At 36.1% G+C, this 16,067-nt stretch overlaps 1 pseudogene and 1 gene segment (V, D, J or C); one reads left to right on the forward strand and one right to left on the reverse strand.

The window, feature by feature from the left end:
• Positions 1-9,820, forward strand: part of LOC114623814 — a 55,577-nt pseudogene extending 45,757 nt beyond the window's left edge.
• The window catches only part of LOC114623790, a 542,876-nt gene extending 528,386 nt beyond the window's left edge, over positions 1-14,490 (reverse strand). The window contains 2 exon segments of the V gene segment in view: positions 13,994-14,297; positions 14,392-14,490. Coding sequence covers positions 13,994-14,297; positions 14,392-14,437 — 350 coding nt within the window.
• Positions 14,491-16,067: the final 1,577 nt, after the last annotated feature.

The raw sequence follows: 16,067 nt of genomic DNA on the forward strand, positions 1-16,067 counted from the left end.
AAAACTCTTATTGGTATAATTTTGAATTGTGTTACCAAAATTCAACTAAGGATTTTAGCTTCTACATACATAAGAGAATTCAGTCTAAGTTTCCATTTTCTATGGTTTTCTTTATATATTGTTTATATCAATGGAATGCTAGATTCATAAATATTAAGTGAAATCCCTTTATTCTTTTTTGTTTTGCGGTATAAGTATTGTGGTTAGTTCTTTTGAAATTTGATGAGAATTCTTTGGTGAATTCATTTGGTCCTAGGATTTTAAAGTTGAGAGGCTTTTGTTTCTATTCTTGATTTTATTACTAGTTATGGTATTTTACATTTTTATATTGGTTTATTTTTGATAAGTTTTATGTAATTTGAAAATTTTCCAATCATATTTTAGAATCTAATTTGCTGTAATACAGGTCTTAATAGCATATTGTTTTAATTTTCTGAACACGATGGTCCTTGTTCTAGGACCTCTTTTTTTTCTGAACAAAACAGAGGATGTTTGTTTAAATACCAAGTTTTATTAATGTGTTTTCTTTCTTTAGCTTCTGCCTGAGAGGGTCAAATGTTTGTAAAAAAATTCTTATCTTTTCAAAAACCAGCTCTTTGTTTAGGTGAATACGTGTGTGTGTGTGTGTGTGTATGTTAATATATTATAAATATAATAAATATAATATATATATGATAATATATATACATATATATACATATATATATATATATATATATATATATATATATATATATATATATAATTTTATATTACCTTCAGCCATGATTTTGATAATTTCATGGTTTGATAATTTGATAATTTATTTGTTTTTGTTTGTTCTTTGTTTTTTGTTTTTAACTTACTCACTTTACATCAATTTCAATGCTCAACTTGTTGTCACACCCTTTTACAGTGTCCAAACACCAAACACCCCCTCCACTTCTACTCTGAGTGGTTGGGGACCCCTGCATTCAGACACATCAAGTCTTTATTAGGTTAGGCTCAAACTTTCCTATTGAGGCCAGAAAAGGCAGCCTAGTTAGAAAAACATAATCCCATGAAGAGGGAATAGCTTTTGGGAAAGCCTGTGCTCCAAGTGTTTGGGACCCACATGGAGAGTGAGTTGCACATCTGCAACACAGGTGTGTAGAGGCCTACATCAGTCTGTGTATTTGCTTTGGTTCACGATTCAGTTTTTTTGTTTGCTTGTTTTGTTTTTTGGTTTTTTTTGTTTTTTGTTTTTGTTTTTTTTTTTAGACTTAACATTTGCTTAGACTTGTAGGATTACATAGGATCCCATCTCCACTCCAACAGAGGGCTCAGGCTCTCAGGGAGACAGGACTCAAGAAATTTTGACTGTGCTTACCCCATGTCTTCCCTGGGTGGGTGTCAGGCTCTAGAGAAGCCTTGGGACACCACTCTGGGGGTGGGAAAGTACAGTCTGAGGCTTGTGGATAGTCTTCTACATATAGGGATCCATTTAGACCAGGACAATTTGTTGAAGATGTTTTCTTTATACTTTTTTTCCATTCTTTTGACTTATTTATAAAAAATCAAATGTCCATAGTTGTATCAATTTATTTCTGGGACTTTGATTCAATTCAATTGATCAACATGTCTGTTTCTGTACCAATATCATGCAGTTGTATCACTACTGCTCTGTAGTACTTTTGTGTTCTCTGATTGTGATTCCTCCTGAAGTTCTTTTATTGTTTAAGACTATTTGGGCCATCCTGTTTGTTTGTTTTGTTTTTGTTTTGTTTTATTTTTTAATATTTCCTCATGAAGTTGAAAATTGTTCTTTCAAGGCCTACAGAAAGGTTCACTGGAATTTTGATAGGGATTACATTTAACCTGTAGATTGCTTTTGGAAAGATGGCTGTTTTCACTGTTAATCTTACTGATCCATGAGCATGGGAGATCTTTCCATCTCCTGATATCTTCTTTAATTTCTTTCTTCTGGGACTTGAAGTTTTTGTTATACAGATCTTTTACTTGCATTATTAGAGTTATACCAAGATTTTTATATTATTTGTAGTTTTGGTAAATGGTGTTAATTCTCTAGTTTCTTTCTTGGCCCAATTTTACTAATTTGTTTGAGTTGACTTTATAACCAGCCACTTTGCTGAAGTTGTTTATCAGGTTTAGGAGTTCTCTGGTGGAAGTTTTGGGGTCACTTAAGTATACTATCATGTCATCATCAAATAGTGATATTTTGCCTTCTTCCTTTTTATTTGTATCCCTTTAGCTTGTTTTTGTTGTCTAATTGCTATAACTAGGACTGCCAGTACTATACTGAATAGGTAGGGAGAGAGTGGGCAGCCATGTCTAGTCCCCAATTTTAGTGGGATTGCTTCAAGTTTCTCTTCATTTAGTTTGATGTTGGCTACTGATTTGCTGTATATTGCTTTTACTATGTTTAGGTATGGGCATTGAATTCCTAATCTTTCCAAGACTTTTACCATGAAGGGATGTTGAATTTTGTCAAATGTTTTCTCAGCATCTAGTGAGATGATCATGTGTTTTTTTTCCTTTGAGTTTGTTTATATAATGGATTACATTGGTGGATTTCTGAATATTGAGCCATCCCTGCATTCCTGGGATAAAGCCTACTTGATCATGATGGATGATTGTTTTTATGTGTTCTGGATTTAGTTTGCTAGAATTTTATTGAGTATTTTTGCATCGATATTCATAAGGGGAATTGGTCTGAAGTTCTCTTTCTTTGTTGAGTCTTTGTGAGGTTTAGGTATGAGTATGATTGTGGCTTCATAGAGCGAATTGAGTAGTGTTCCTTCTGTTTCTATTTTGTGGAATAGTTTGAAGAGAATTAATATTAAGTCTTCCTTGAAAGTCTGGTAGAATTCTGAAGTAAAACCATCTGGTCCTGCACTTTTTTTTAGTGGGGAGACTTTTAATGACTGTTGATATTCTTTTAGTGGTTATGGGACTGTTTAGATGGTTTTTCTGCTCATTTAACTTTGGTACTTGTTATATGTTGAGAAAATTGTCCATTTCATCAAGATTTTCCTGTTTTGTTGAGTATAGGGTTTTGTAGTAGGATCTGATCATTTTTTAAATTTCCTCAGATTCTGTTGTTATATTTCCCTTTTCAGTTCTAATTTTATTAATTTGGATACTGTCTTTGTGCCCTCTGGTTAGTCTGGCTAAAGGTTTGTGTATCTTGTTGATTTTCTCAAAGAATCAGCTCCTGGTTTTGTTGATACTTTGTAGAGTTCTTTTTCTTTCTACTTGATTTCAGCCCTGAGTTTGATTATTTCCTGTCTTCTACTTCTCTTGGGTGTATTTGCTTCTTTTGTTCTTGAGCTTTTGCTTGTGTTTTCATGTTGGTAATCTAGTCTCTCTCCTGTTTCTTTTTGTAGACACTTAGACCTATGAGTTTTTCCCTTTTCACAGTTTCGTTGTGTCCCATAAGTTTTGGTATGACTTGCCTTCTGTCGGTCCCAGCTCTGCTCATGCCCGGAGGTCGCAGGCGGCCCGTGCGGGCGTGAGCATGTGCAGGCGGGGGCGCAGGTCATGGGCAGCAGAGATGCCGGGTACGTGGGACAGGCATCAGGAGGAAGTGTCCCTAGGCTCGCTCTCAGACACCACCCACACGGGTCGCAGGTGGGAGAGTGGCTGTCCCGGGGCATGCAAGCCAGAGCACAGCTGTGTGCGGGGGCGTTCTGAGAACCACAGCTCTCAAGAGAAAGTGTCCTGCGGCCCACTAGAACAAAAGACTTATCTCTCCCACTCCCACCCTGCCTTGGGGGTTTTGGCTTATGCAATGAGTCCAGGATTTCAAGAGACGCGTGAGATTGGTTGGCATCCAGATTTATTGACATGGCGATGTGTCTGAGTGACAAGCTTTCCCAAAAAATGTCAGAGGAGTTTGCTTATATAGGAAGTGTGTGGGGCTTTTCTTGATGCAGAGACCTGTTAGTCTCGTGCCTTACGTGATCTAGTAAGAGGACATCATGTCAGGTCTCTGGGTTCTGGGAGCGTAGCCGAACACCCAGGATTCTACAGTCCCACAGCCTTCATTTTTCATTAAATTATAAAAAGTCTTTAATTTCTTTCTTTATTTCTTCCTTGACCAAGTCATCATTGAGTATAGCGTTGTTCAATTTCCATATGTATGTGAGCTTTCCATTGCTTTTGTTATTATTGAAGATCTGCCTCAGTCCATGGTGATCTGATAAGATGCAAGGAATTATTTCAACATTTTTGTATCTGTTGAAGCCTGCTTTGTGACCAATTATATAGTCTATTTTGGAGAAGGTACCATGAGGTTCTGAGAAAAGGGTATGTTCTTTTGTTTTAGGATGAAATGTTCTATAGATATCCATTAAATACATTTGGTTCATAAGTTCCATTAATTCTACTGTGTCACTGTTTAGTTTCTGTTTCCATGATCTGTCCATTGCTGAGAGTCAGCTGTTGAAATACCCCACTATTATTGTGTGAGTTGCAATGTACACTTTGAGTTTTAGTAAAGTTTCTTTTATGAATGTGGGTGCCCTTGCATTTGGGGCATACATGTTCAGAATTGAGAGTTTGTTTTGGCAGATTTTTCTTTTGACAAGTATGAAGTGTCCTTCCTTATCTTTTTTGATAACTTTTGGTTGAAAGTTGATTTTATTCGAAATTAGAATGGCTACTCCAGCTTTTGTTTTTTGAGATCATTTGCTTGGAAAATCATTTTCTAGCCCTTTACACTGAGGTAGTGTCGGTCATTGCCACTGAGGTGAGTTTCCTATATGCAGCAAAATTCTGGGTCCTGTTTGCGTATCCAGTCTGTTAGTCTATGTCTTTGTATTGAGGAATTGAATCCATTGATGTTAAGAGATATTAAGGAAAAGTGATTGTTTCTTCCTGTTATTTTAGTTATTAGAGGTATAATTATGTCTGTGTAGCTATCGTTTTTTGGGTTTGTTGGAAGATTCCTTTATTGCTTTTTCTATGTTGCAGTTTCTCTCCTTTTGTTGGAATTTTCCATGTATTATTCTTTATAGTGCTGGATTTGTGGGAAGATATTGTGTAAATTTGGTTTTGTCATGGAATATCTTGGTTTCTGCATCTATAGTGATTGAGAGTTTTGCTGGGTATAGTAGCCTGGGCTGGCATTAGTATTCTCTTTTGGTCTGTATGACATCACTCCAGGATCATCTGGCTTTTATAGTCTCTGGTGAGAAGTCTGGTGTAATTATGACAGGTCTGCTTTTATATGTTATTTGACCTTTTTCCCTTACTGCTTTTAGTGTTTTTTCTTTGTTTTGTGCATTTGATGTTTTTATTATTATGTGACGTGAAGAATTTCTTTTCTGGTCTAGTCTATTTGGAGTTCTATAGGCTCCTTTTATGTTTATAGGCATCTCTTTCTCTAGGTTAGGAAAGTTTTCTGCTATAATTTTGTTGAAGATATTTACTGGATCTTTAAGTTGGGAATATTGACTCTTGTCTATATCCTATTATCCTTAGCTTTGGTCTTCTCATTGTGTCCTGGATTTCCTGGATGTTTTGGGTTAGGAGCTTTTTCAATTGCATTTTCTTTGTCAGTTGTGACCGTGTTTTCAATGATATGTTCTGCACATGAGATTCTTTCTTCTATCTCTTTTATTCTGTTGGTGATGCTTGCATCTATGACTCCTGATTTCTTTCCTAGATTTTCTATCTCCAGGGCATTCTCCCTTTTCTTTATTGTTTCTACTTCCATTTTTAGATCCTGGATAACCATTAATTGATCTGGAATCACCTGGAATTGTTTAATTTCTTCACCTGTTTGTGTTTTCTTGCAATTCTTTAAGGGATTTTTTAATTTCCTCTTTAAGGGCTTCTGCCTGTTTACCTGTGTTCTTCTGTATTTCTTTAAGGGAGTTGTTTTTGTCCTTCTTAAAGTCTTCTATCATCATCATGAGAAGTGGTTTCAATTCTGAATCCTGCTTTTCCAGTGTGATGGAGTGTCCAGGACTTGCTATGGTAGGAGAACTGGGTTCTGATGATGCCAGGTAACTTTGATTTCTGTTGCTTATATTCTTGTGTTTGCCCTTCACCATCTGGTTAACTCTAGTGCTACCTGTACTCACTGTCTCTGACTGGAGATTGTCTTTTCAGTTATCTTGCTTGTGACAGAACTCCTCAGAGTCCAGATGTCTCTTTGATCCTTTGATCTTGAGCGCCTGGGTGGAAGAGCTCTTGGGACTCAGGCTTCCTCTGGGATCCTGCTGCTCTGAGTGCAGTGGTTCTTCCACTGCTCCAAGTTCAGTGGTACTTCCACTGCTGTGAGTGCAGAGGTTCCTCAGCTACTCCAAGTGTAGTGGTTCTACCACTGCTCTAAGTTGGTTCAGGATATGGTGTCTTCACAGGAGCAGTCTTGCTAGGTGTCTGCTCCAGCCAAAATGACCAAGCAAGGGATGGAAGGGGAGTGGTATTCTAGAGGGGCAGGGTTTGGGTGAGTTGCAGCTCTGAGGCTTAGGATTGTGGGGGAGGGTTCTTACCTGCTGATCTAGGAAGGTTCAGGATATGGTGTGTTCATGGGAGCAGAACTGCTAGGTGTCTACCCCAGCCAAAAGGACCAAGTGAGGGGCAGAAGGGGAGTGGTTTTCTGGAGGGGTGGCGTTTGGGTGAATGATGGGTCCAGAGTGCCCCAAGCTTCCAGTTTCAGTTCTGGGGTGTAAGGTTGTGGGAGAGAGTTCTTACCAGCTGCTCTAGGAAGGTTCAGGATAAGGTGTCTTCATGGATCAGACCAGCCAGATGTCTGTCCCAGCCAAAAGGTCACAATATTAATTTTTAGTTCTTATAAAATTTCCATTTGTTGCTTTGTTCCCATTCAAATATTCTTATGTAAAAAGAAAAACTTTAGAAGAAAATGTATTTTGAACAGCTGTGTAATTAATGAATACAATTTTTGAGGAAATAATTTTATGTATAAATAAAGCCTGAAAGAGACAAAAGTTGTCAGAGTAGAAAAAAATCAAAACAATATGTGCTTTCCCTCTGTCCTGTCTCTCATGAAACAAATGAAGTCCCAAGGGTGATCCTTCCTTCCCTTCACTGTTCTTGCATCCACTTTTCTCCAGATCCTGCCGTCAGCCAAGGCTGGTCCCCAGCAATTTTGAGATAACTTTTAATTTTTTTATATAATGTAGGATATACAGCCTAAGCAGGTTATACCTTTGTGTTTAGAAATCTATACCTGTACACTTTTGTGTATAAGAAAGAGGTATACATGGGGATATTTGGAATAAGAAAAGAGAGGCAGAATTGGTATCTTTATAATCTCAAAAAATGAAAGAAATAATTTAATTTTTACATAGGTTCTTAGCACAATAAACATCTATCTCAGAACTACCTTTAATGTGCCTTTCTTAAGTTCCAGAGATTATTTTAGTTCATTTTTAAAAGTCTTTCTTGACAGAAATTTCGTTTAGTCCCCATGAGATTGTGTATATTTGTAAGTTCTGTTGCTGTTTAAATAAAATTTTGTTCAACTCTACTCAGTCAGAATTCAGGATGGTATTTAGTTTCAATATATTGGCTCATATTTGATTTGTTTTCTAAGATATCTTTAGTTTTGAGGAAAAATCCTATGAGCTGCTGATAAGACTATTATTTCTTTCGTTTTTTAATGAAAATTAAATATCTCATGTAGATATTTGTTGTTTCTATTTGATTTGTGATATAATTTAATTATAATATTTTCATATTTATGTTTTTAAATGACTTTTCTATTGATAGGGGTGAAAATCAAAAGTTACAGTCCTAATATGTTGGCGCTAACCTAATGAACTTACATCTAGAAATATTTCCATTATGAAAATAAGTCAATTGTATATGTTGTGTTTGTTTACAGTTGGAATATCTTCGTGTGGCATAATTCATATGATGAGTATTATTATTTCTTCTGACTAATATTATTTGGTAACACATAAGTGTAATTGTGCCTACTTGTCTGTTAGCTTCATTTGTTTGGAATATCTTTTCCTTCCTTTGACTTTAAGGTGGTATCTATAATTAATGATGAGTTGTGTTTCTTGGAGCCAGCAAAAAAAAAAGACATTGTGTTTTCAAATCAAATTGGCTAGTATGTGTCAGTTATTGAAACACTGAGATGATTAATATTCAGATTTATTGACAGATGTTTATTAATTTCTTTTACTTTGGTAGTTTTATGATTTTTCTTGGGCATCTTTTGATTATCTATCCCAGCTTTGTGTGTTCCCTGTGAAATGTGGTGACTTCCTTTGATCTCTTTTTTGTTCATGCTTCCAGTCAGAATAAAGTACAGTTGGTTTAGCAGTCATAAGTACATTTAATCTGTTTGGATTATAAAAGGCTTTTGGTTTTGCCTCTATCTACAATGTAAGGACTTTCGTTATAATAATATGGTGTGGTAGCTTGAATATGATTGGCACATGTAATGACATGATTAGGAGGTGCGGCTTTTTTGGAGAAAGTGTGTCACTGTGACAGTGGCTTTATGAGGTTTGCCCTAGCTTTCTGGAAGCCAGTTTTCTCCTGTTTTCCTTCAGAATAAGATGTAGAACTCTCAGCTCCTTTAGCACCCTGCCTACTTGGATGCTGCCTTCCTTCCTTGATAATAATTGACTGAAAGGCTGAACCTGTAAGCTAACCCCAATTTAATGTTGTCCTATATAAATGTTGCTTTGGTTATTGTGTCTCTTAACAACAATGGAAACAATGGAAACTGAAACACATTGATTAACAGGTTTTTTTTGTTTTTATTTTTATTTATTTTTATTTATTTATTTTTGTATTAGGAACTGGAATACATTTTTCCAGATCTTTCGGAGTTTAAAAGTTTCTATTATCCCGGCGGGCCGCAAGCGGTGTTTGAATGGCTCTTAGTGGGGCCCAACTTGGGATCTGGAGGACGCTCTGAGCTGCCGGGCGCGGTTCATCAGCACAGTGCCCTGGCTCAGGCGCTGCGGTACCATGAGGCGCCGGCACTTAAGAGACTACGGCATTTGATACTCACCATGTTAAAAAACGGAACTTCTCTAATAGTATTGATCTTCCTAGAAAGAGGATCTCTAATTTCACCAGTAAGAACATGAAGGAGGTTAAGAGATCTCCAAAACAGTTGGGTGCTTACATAAGTAGGACAGTTGGACAAGCAGTGAAAAGCCCAGATAAACTGCACAAGGTGCTCTACCACAGAAAGTTAGTTTGTCATTCCTTCCCAAATCCTTGTTACAGACCTAAGCAGTCCCCTAAAAGTGGGGGCTGTGACATGGCAAATAAAGAAAATGAACTGGCTTGTGCAGGCCCTCGACCTGAAAATTTACGCCACGACAGTCGGACATTTGTCATTAACACCAGTGATTCTGGGTCTTCACAGACAGAAAACCCATCATCAAAATACAGTGGTTTCTTTTCTGAGGTTTCTCAGGACCATGAGACAATGGCCCAAGTTCTATTCAGCAGGAATTTGAGATTGAATGTAGCTTTGACTTTCTGGAGAAAGAGAAGTATAAGTGAACTTGTAGCTTATTTAGTGAGGATAGAAGACCTTAGAGTTGTGGTAGATTGCCTTCTTGTTCTAACCAATAGTTTACAGGAAGAAAAGCAATATATCTCACTTGGCTGCTGTGTAGACTTACTTCCTCTTTGAAGTCTTTACTTCAAAGCAGATTTGAAGAATATGTAATTGTTGGCTTAAACTGGCTTCTCAGAAATTATAAGTGAAGGAAATATTAAGATTTTAAAGCAACAGTTGAATGGATTATGGGAACAGGAAAACCATCTTACTTTGGTTCCAGGATATACTGGTAATATAGCTAAGGATGTAGATGCGTTTTTATTACAGCTGCATTGAAAGATTGCATCTTCTAAAGAGTATTTGGTTATTCAGACAGCGCTGGATTATATGATTTCCAAAAGTAGGTCTCTCCTGAGAACCGAGAACTGTGGAAGAAATACAACCAATTTTTTTTCTTTTAAAAAGCCACATGATAAAACCACTAATGAAATCCTAACAACCTACTTCACATTGAAGTGGAAATATCCAGAAGGAGCGGCTTCAACTTCAATGAGGTGAAAGTGCACTATGAAGACTGTTTGCCCTTGCTGCATGCAGAATTAAATGGCCATTTGGTAGTGCTATTTAAGAACTACTGGGTCTTAACTCAATCCTACATAAGAATATGATTTATAGTATATAAAAATAAGACAGGACTTATTACCAGGAACTATAAAGACCAATCATTAAAATTTTTATTGTGTTTTATGAAGAAACACTTAAATGTGTACAGCTATTTTCTTCTGTCAGAAAGACTTCAAAAGTTTAAAACATCATAGTAAGTAATATTAAATTTTTTTGTCCACACTGATACTGTGTACAAATGTCTTAATTATTGATAAGCCAATGTGTTATAATACCAGTATATCTTTTTTTCAAAAAATTAAAAGCAACCATGCTTCTGGCATGATAAAATCATAGAATTAAATCAGGGGTTTACATTCATGTAGAATGTTGCTGAAATATACTCAACACCATTTTTTTAAACTTGAGAAAATTTTGGCATCTCTGATTTTTTTTTTTTTGGCCAGAATCTTCATGCTATGTTTGAATGTATGTGTTATTCTTATATAAAGAAAAAAGGTGAATATGTATGTTTGTTTATGTATGAATGTTTATATGTGTGAATGTTTAACTGGAAATGTCCATGGAGTTGGCTAATTTATATTCACTTTATTGTATATAGAGTTCTAATATTTTTCATTTCTGTAACATTTAAACTTCCTTTGAGTAAATTTACTAAACATTTCTATTTTTTGCTTTTCTAATTCTAATTTATATGAAATCTAATTAATTCCTTGTCACTAAATGTGTTCTGAAAAGTTCCATACAATGTTTCAGAATTGTTTACAGTTAATGCTGACATTGTACTTTAAGTTCCAACACAATGCATCACTACCTCCTCTAATGGTTAGTATGAAATCCCAGCAAACTATATGCAAGTGTTTTTGTGTTTTGTTTTTTTAACATGGCCATTTGAAGCATCAGTGTACTGAATTCTGGAATGTCTTAACAGTTTGAACCTTACCTGTCTTGGGTGGAATTGCAGTTGACTACCACTCTTGCTGGCCCATTCATCATCTTTCGTTAATAAGGCTAGCAAGCTTCCAGAAAAGATAAATTGACTTCCTCTTCATATTCCAGTATACATTTTAAAACTTAAACAGTGACTACTGAGAAGCTTCCGCAGCATCTTTTTTTGCTATGGAGATATTTAAAGTGTTACTTTTCACTGAATTCTGTTTTGTATAGCTATTATTCCAGATATCTATGTACACCACAGAATGAATATCTGTTGTAGTAATTGATGATTATATACTCAGATTAGAGTCATTCCAGATGACTAGTTTTGTGATTGTGAGGTGAGGTATGTAAGAAGTCACTTTTCAGAATGTGGGAATTTTATAAACCTTCATCATTCTGAAACCTTGAGGTGGGAACTACAGCCATTTGTTCTTTGGACTTAGTCCTTTAGTTTTCACTGTCTTTCTTTTTGAGCCATTTAGGCAGGTTAATGCGGTTCGGTTGGAGTGTGACGCTAATGAGACTAAGGGTTTGAGTCTGATCCTTTTAAATTCATTAAACTTCTCACATGTACAAAGGAAAAAAAGTTTCTATTAATAATCTGGTGTTCTTCCTGTTTGCTTGCTTTATAAGATACTTGGCCTTTCTTGCTTAGAGTTTTCAGTAGCCTTTCTTTTTCTCTTGTTTTGTTATTTTAAGTTTAATATGTTGCTGTAGCCTATATGGTTTGAGTCTTGGAATCCTAGCTAGACAGGACTGGGTGATAATTAAATAACCAACATGGAGAAACATATACAATGATTCTGGTATCATGAGGAGGTCTCAAACATTAACACATAATGAACCTTGGTGTATTAATTAGGTAGAGCATAGGGTATACTTAGCTTGTCTAATTAGGACATCTTGGGGTGTAACTATCCAGGAGGAAGAAGCTACAGATTTTAAGTATTTGTACACACAAACCAACCATCTATAATCTTCATACTTGTATTCCTACAGAAACCATTACCATTCCTCTTGAGCCTGGTCTATATGAGTATGACTTCACTAATTTACCATGGACCAATTAGTGCCAGAGTATTAAAGGGCCCTTAGTCATTACAAACACACATTCAGTCAATATCCCACTCACACAGAGCTTCCTATTCTCCCAGACAATATATCATGGTGGGTTTCTTTTTTAATTCTATCTATTTTGTGTTATGTGTGCTTCTTATACTTGGATACTTTTCACTCTCGGTTTGAAAGTGTTTATTCTATGATTTTATTGAAAAATATATACTATGTATTCTTCTAATACTGCTGCTGCTGCTGCTACTACTACCACTATGCCATAATTTAAATGTTGGGGCTTTTCCTGATGACTCAAAATTTTCCTGTGTTCTGTGCATATTTTTCATTCATTATTGGCTGATTCTGAGTAACCTAACTTCTCTGCCTTGTCTTCATTCCCTTGGAAATCTATTTATTACATGGTCCACTCTACTGATAAGGGTCTGCTGGGGTTTCTGTTTGGACTAATTAGTTTTTTAAAGCATTATTTCAGCTTGTATTTACTTCAGTAATTCTATTTATTCAGTGAATTATATTTTCATATTTTGAATTGACATCCTTATAGCATTAAGTAATTTGTTGTTCTTTTGAAACTTATGTCCTCTATGAATTATTTGAACATAATTATAATATACTTTTGATTGTTTGTCATGTCTGTCTTCAGATAAATCTCATTTTGTGTCACTTGGATAAGGTTGTTTTTTCATTAGTGGAGGAGATATGGTGTCTTTGTTATTTTGTTTTGTTTCAGCCCTGGGACTGGAAAATCTGCAACAATCTATTTATCAAATTCTGTCTTTATATATCTGTCTTTCTTATTCAAGTTACTTTCCTACTTTCAGTAAAGAAAATTACAACATTCAGAAGAAAATAAGATGCCACAATCTCTTATGGGGATGGTACTGAATATTTTCTGGTAGCATATACCATGGGCATTGCCAGGAAGTAGATTTGCACATGATACAGAACATCGCAATGTGCTGCTGTCTGAAGTAAAGTTCCTGGTATGTCTGAGTAGGTGTAAGCCTCTGCAGCTATGTTCCTTTGGTTGTTGGAGGAGTTTATAAGACCTAGGCTTCTGGTGAACTAGGATCCAAGTTAACATAGAAAGGCATTATCAGGGAAATCCAGGGTCCCATACTTTAAACAGGAGGCAGTGGTGGCTGGACATATGCAGCAAATTAAAGAAAGCAGTAAGAAAGTATCTTGAAGAAACCACATTGAATCAGCACTTGTAGAAAAGTTCCTGGCAGTGAAAGCTGACGTATGCTACCTTAAGTAGTTTTAAGAACACATATATCTTAGTCTCATTTCTGTTGCTGTCTTAAACTACCAGAACATAAAGCAACTAGTGAAAGAAAGACCTTGTTTATATTCACAGGTCCAGATTACAGTCCATTATTACAGGGAAGTCAAAGCAAGGGGAACTTTAGACAACCTGTCACATCACACTCAAAGTCCAACACCAAGAAGAGGAATATATATTTGATCTTTTCCTGGCTTGCTTGCTTGCTTGCACTTAGCTTGACTTCCAGATCATACAGTCCAAGACAGTATGCCTGAATCATGATGCCTTCCACAATGTTCTTCACCCATCAATTAATTAAAGGTTCCTTAGGCCATCCCAATGTAGATAAACTGTACATTGAGATTCTTTTCTCAATGATTCTATGTTGTGTCAAGTTGGTAAATAAGGCTTGTCATCAAGGCACAATTATCACACAATTTGTTGAAATAAAACATTTTATTGCTTGAGACAACAGCTTTTATAGTCTTCTCTACAGTAACAGAGAACAGACTAGGGAGATGTAGTCACATGTTAAGAAGACAGTAGTTATGAGTCTGTACCAGTGTGTTTTTGTTCTACTTCCCTACCTGCACATGCCATTGTGGAAATGGTTGCTGTACCAGAGAGCACAGAAATACATTGCCTCATCCTCAGCCTGTGCCCCTGTGATGGTAAGGGCAGCCTTGTCTCCAATCAGGGACCCAGTGAATCTGGCAGGAACACCTGGAGCTCTGTAGCTGGTACTGCCTATTATACCAGTGAATAAATGATCTGGTTTTTCTTGGACCCAATTGGCATAGTTACTGGTTGTAACAGCCCCAGTACTTGATCCACAAGTGAGTGTGACTGTTCCACCTGGTGATGTGGTGAGGGCAGATTCCTGAGTTACAACAGCCTGGGAAATGGCCCCTGCAAATAGGTGAGAAATCCAGTGGTCAGTAGCAAATCAGAGATAAGATGTACACTGTTACATACCCACTGCACTGTGGAAAGGGCCACTGACCTGAGCAGAGAGCTAGGAGAGTGACCAAAAGTGAAGTACAGTCCATAATTCACAAAACAGGTCTATTCTTTTCAAGACTGCTCAGCATCAGGCAGTGACACAGACATAATATAACTCCTGGGCTGGGCTGGGCTAGTTATGTAAATTACATTCATTTACAGGTTTATTGTAATCTATCATGTGAAACCTACTACACTGACACAAATGACTGGTCACATGTTACTAAAAACAAGGGTCAGGAGTATTAAACTTCAGTTGCTCAGGCTTTTCCAAAGTCATAAACATCTGCTATCAATATTCTAGAGTGACATCAGCAACGAAAATCATGTTTCACCATGTGTTCCCCTACTCACAGTGGAGAACATTACAGTATGTAAGCCAGTGTAAAGAAATGAATATGAAGAAAGAATCAACCTTATAGAGCTTGCAGTATGAACATTCATTATGGAAAAGTGACTTCTACCGTATTTGCTCATCACAATTGTCAATTCATGGAAGAAGATTACTATGTACAGTATAATGAGCCTAAATCTGGAAAATGAAATCATTATAAAGCTTAATTACACAAGCCCCACGATAAATTGGAAAATGGACTGAAAAGAGCAGAGAGTGTCTAGGTTTTAAAGCCTATGGGTCCCTGATGCACTGATAGAGGTAGCATACATTTTAGAATTAACACAAATAATTCTAGCAGTGTATCATTCTGTTCCAGATCAACAATAAATGCATTGATAGTTGGAAATATTAATACATGGTACAAATATTCACAGTTCAAATAAGTAAATGTATATATAGTAACAAACACACCATAGTAGATCTACATAAAGATGCCCTGCAAAGATTGGAAAGGGTCAGCTGCATACAAAGACAAACTTATACCTAGGTTTTGAAATCATCATGCCAAAAGTATAATTTTTATTTCTTTGTATTTGTGCATGTTTTTGTAAAGATAGGATGCAGTTTCAAGGAACAAAGCAGATAGATGACTGGATCTATTTGTAGGATAGATGAATGTGCAAGGAAAAATGTAGGGTGACAGAATGTAAATTTTGTTAAATATGTGTATATCTGTTCTAGCATTCTTAAAATCAATTTTAATATAAATTATATGTGTGCACACTTGCAAAACTGTGTCTTTAACATGGACATATATTTGAGAAAAATATTGCTTACAAAATTTGTTTAAAATATATCACAATAATGTAATTTTGACAATACTAATAACATCATGTCTATATTAGAACCTCTGCACAGAGGATTAATAAAAATATGTTCATTAAATCAGAATCGTGATGCATATTACTCACATTTTCTTTTTGTATACATGTGATTTGTGAACATTTCTAAGACAATGTCAATATTTGGTCTTAGGATTTTGAAACTGTTAGCAAAGTACTGATTGAGCATTAAGGAAATGGATAAGAAATGATTCCCAAGAAAACCAAAGCTAACTTTGTCATGCAGAAATGAAATTTAATTGTGGAGTGGAAAATGAGAAAGAAAAATGATTACTGGTCAGATCAACAGAGGACCTGGTGTGGACAATCATGGAAATAGCAGAGCTTCCAGAACTCAGTGATTAGGGGGCTGGATTTCACTTGGGTATAGACTTATACAGGTGCTGGCCTTGTTTCCAGCCTTCACAGGTTGGAGAATTTGTACTTCTATCTACCTCT

The sequence above is a fragment of the Grammomys surdaster genome, unplaced genomic scaffold (genome assembly GCF_004785775.1).
Source record: "Grammomys surdaster isolate TR1022 unplaced genomic scaffold, NIH_TR_1.0 202, whole genome shotgun sequence".
Taxonomy (NCBI): domain Eukaryota; kingdom Metazoa; phylum Chordata; class Mammalia; order Rodentia; family Muridae; genus Grammomys; species Grammomys surdaster.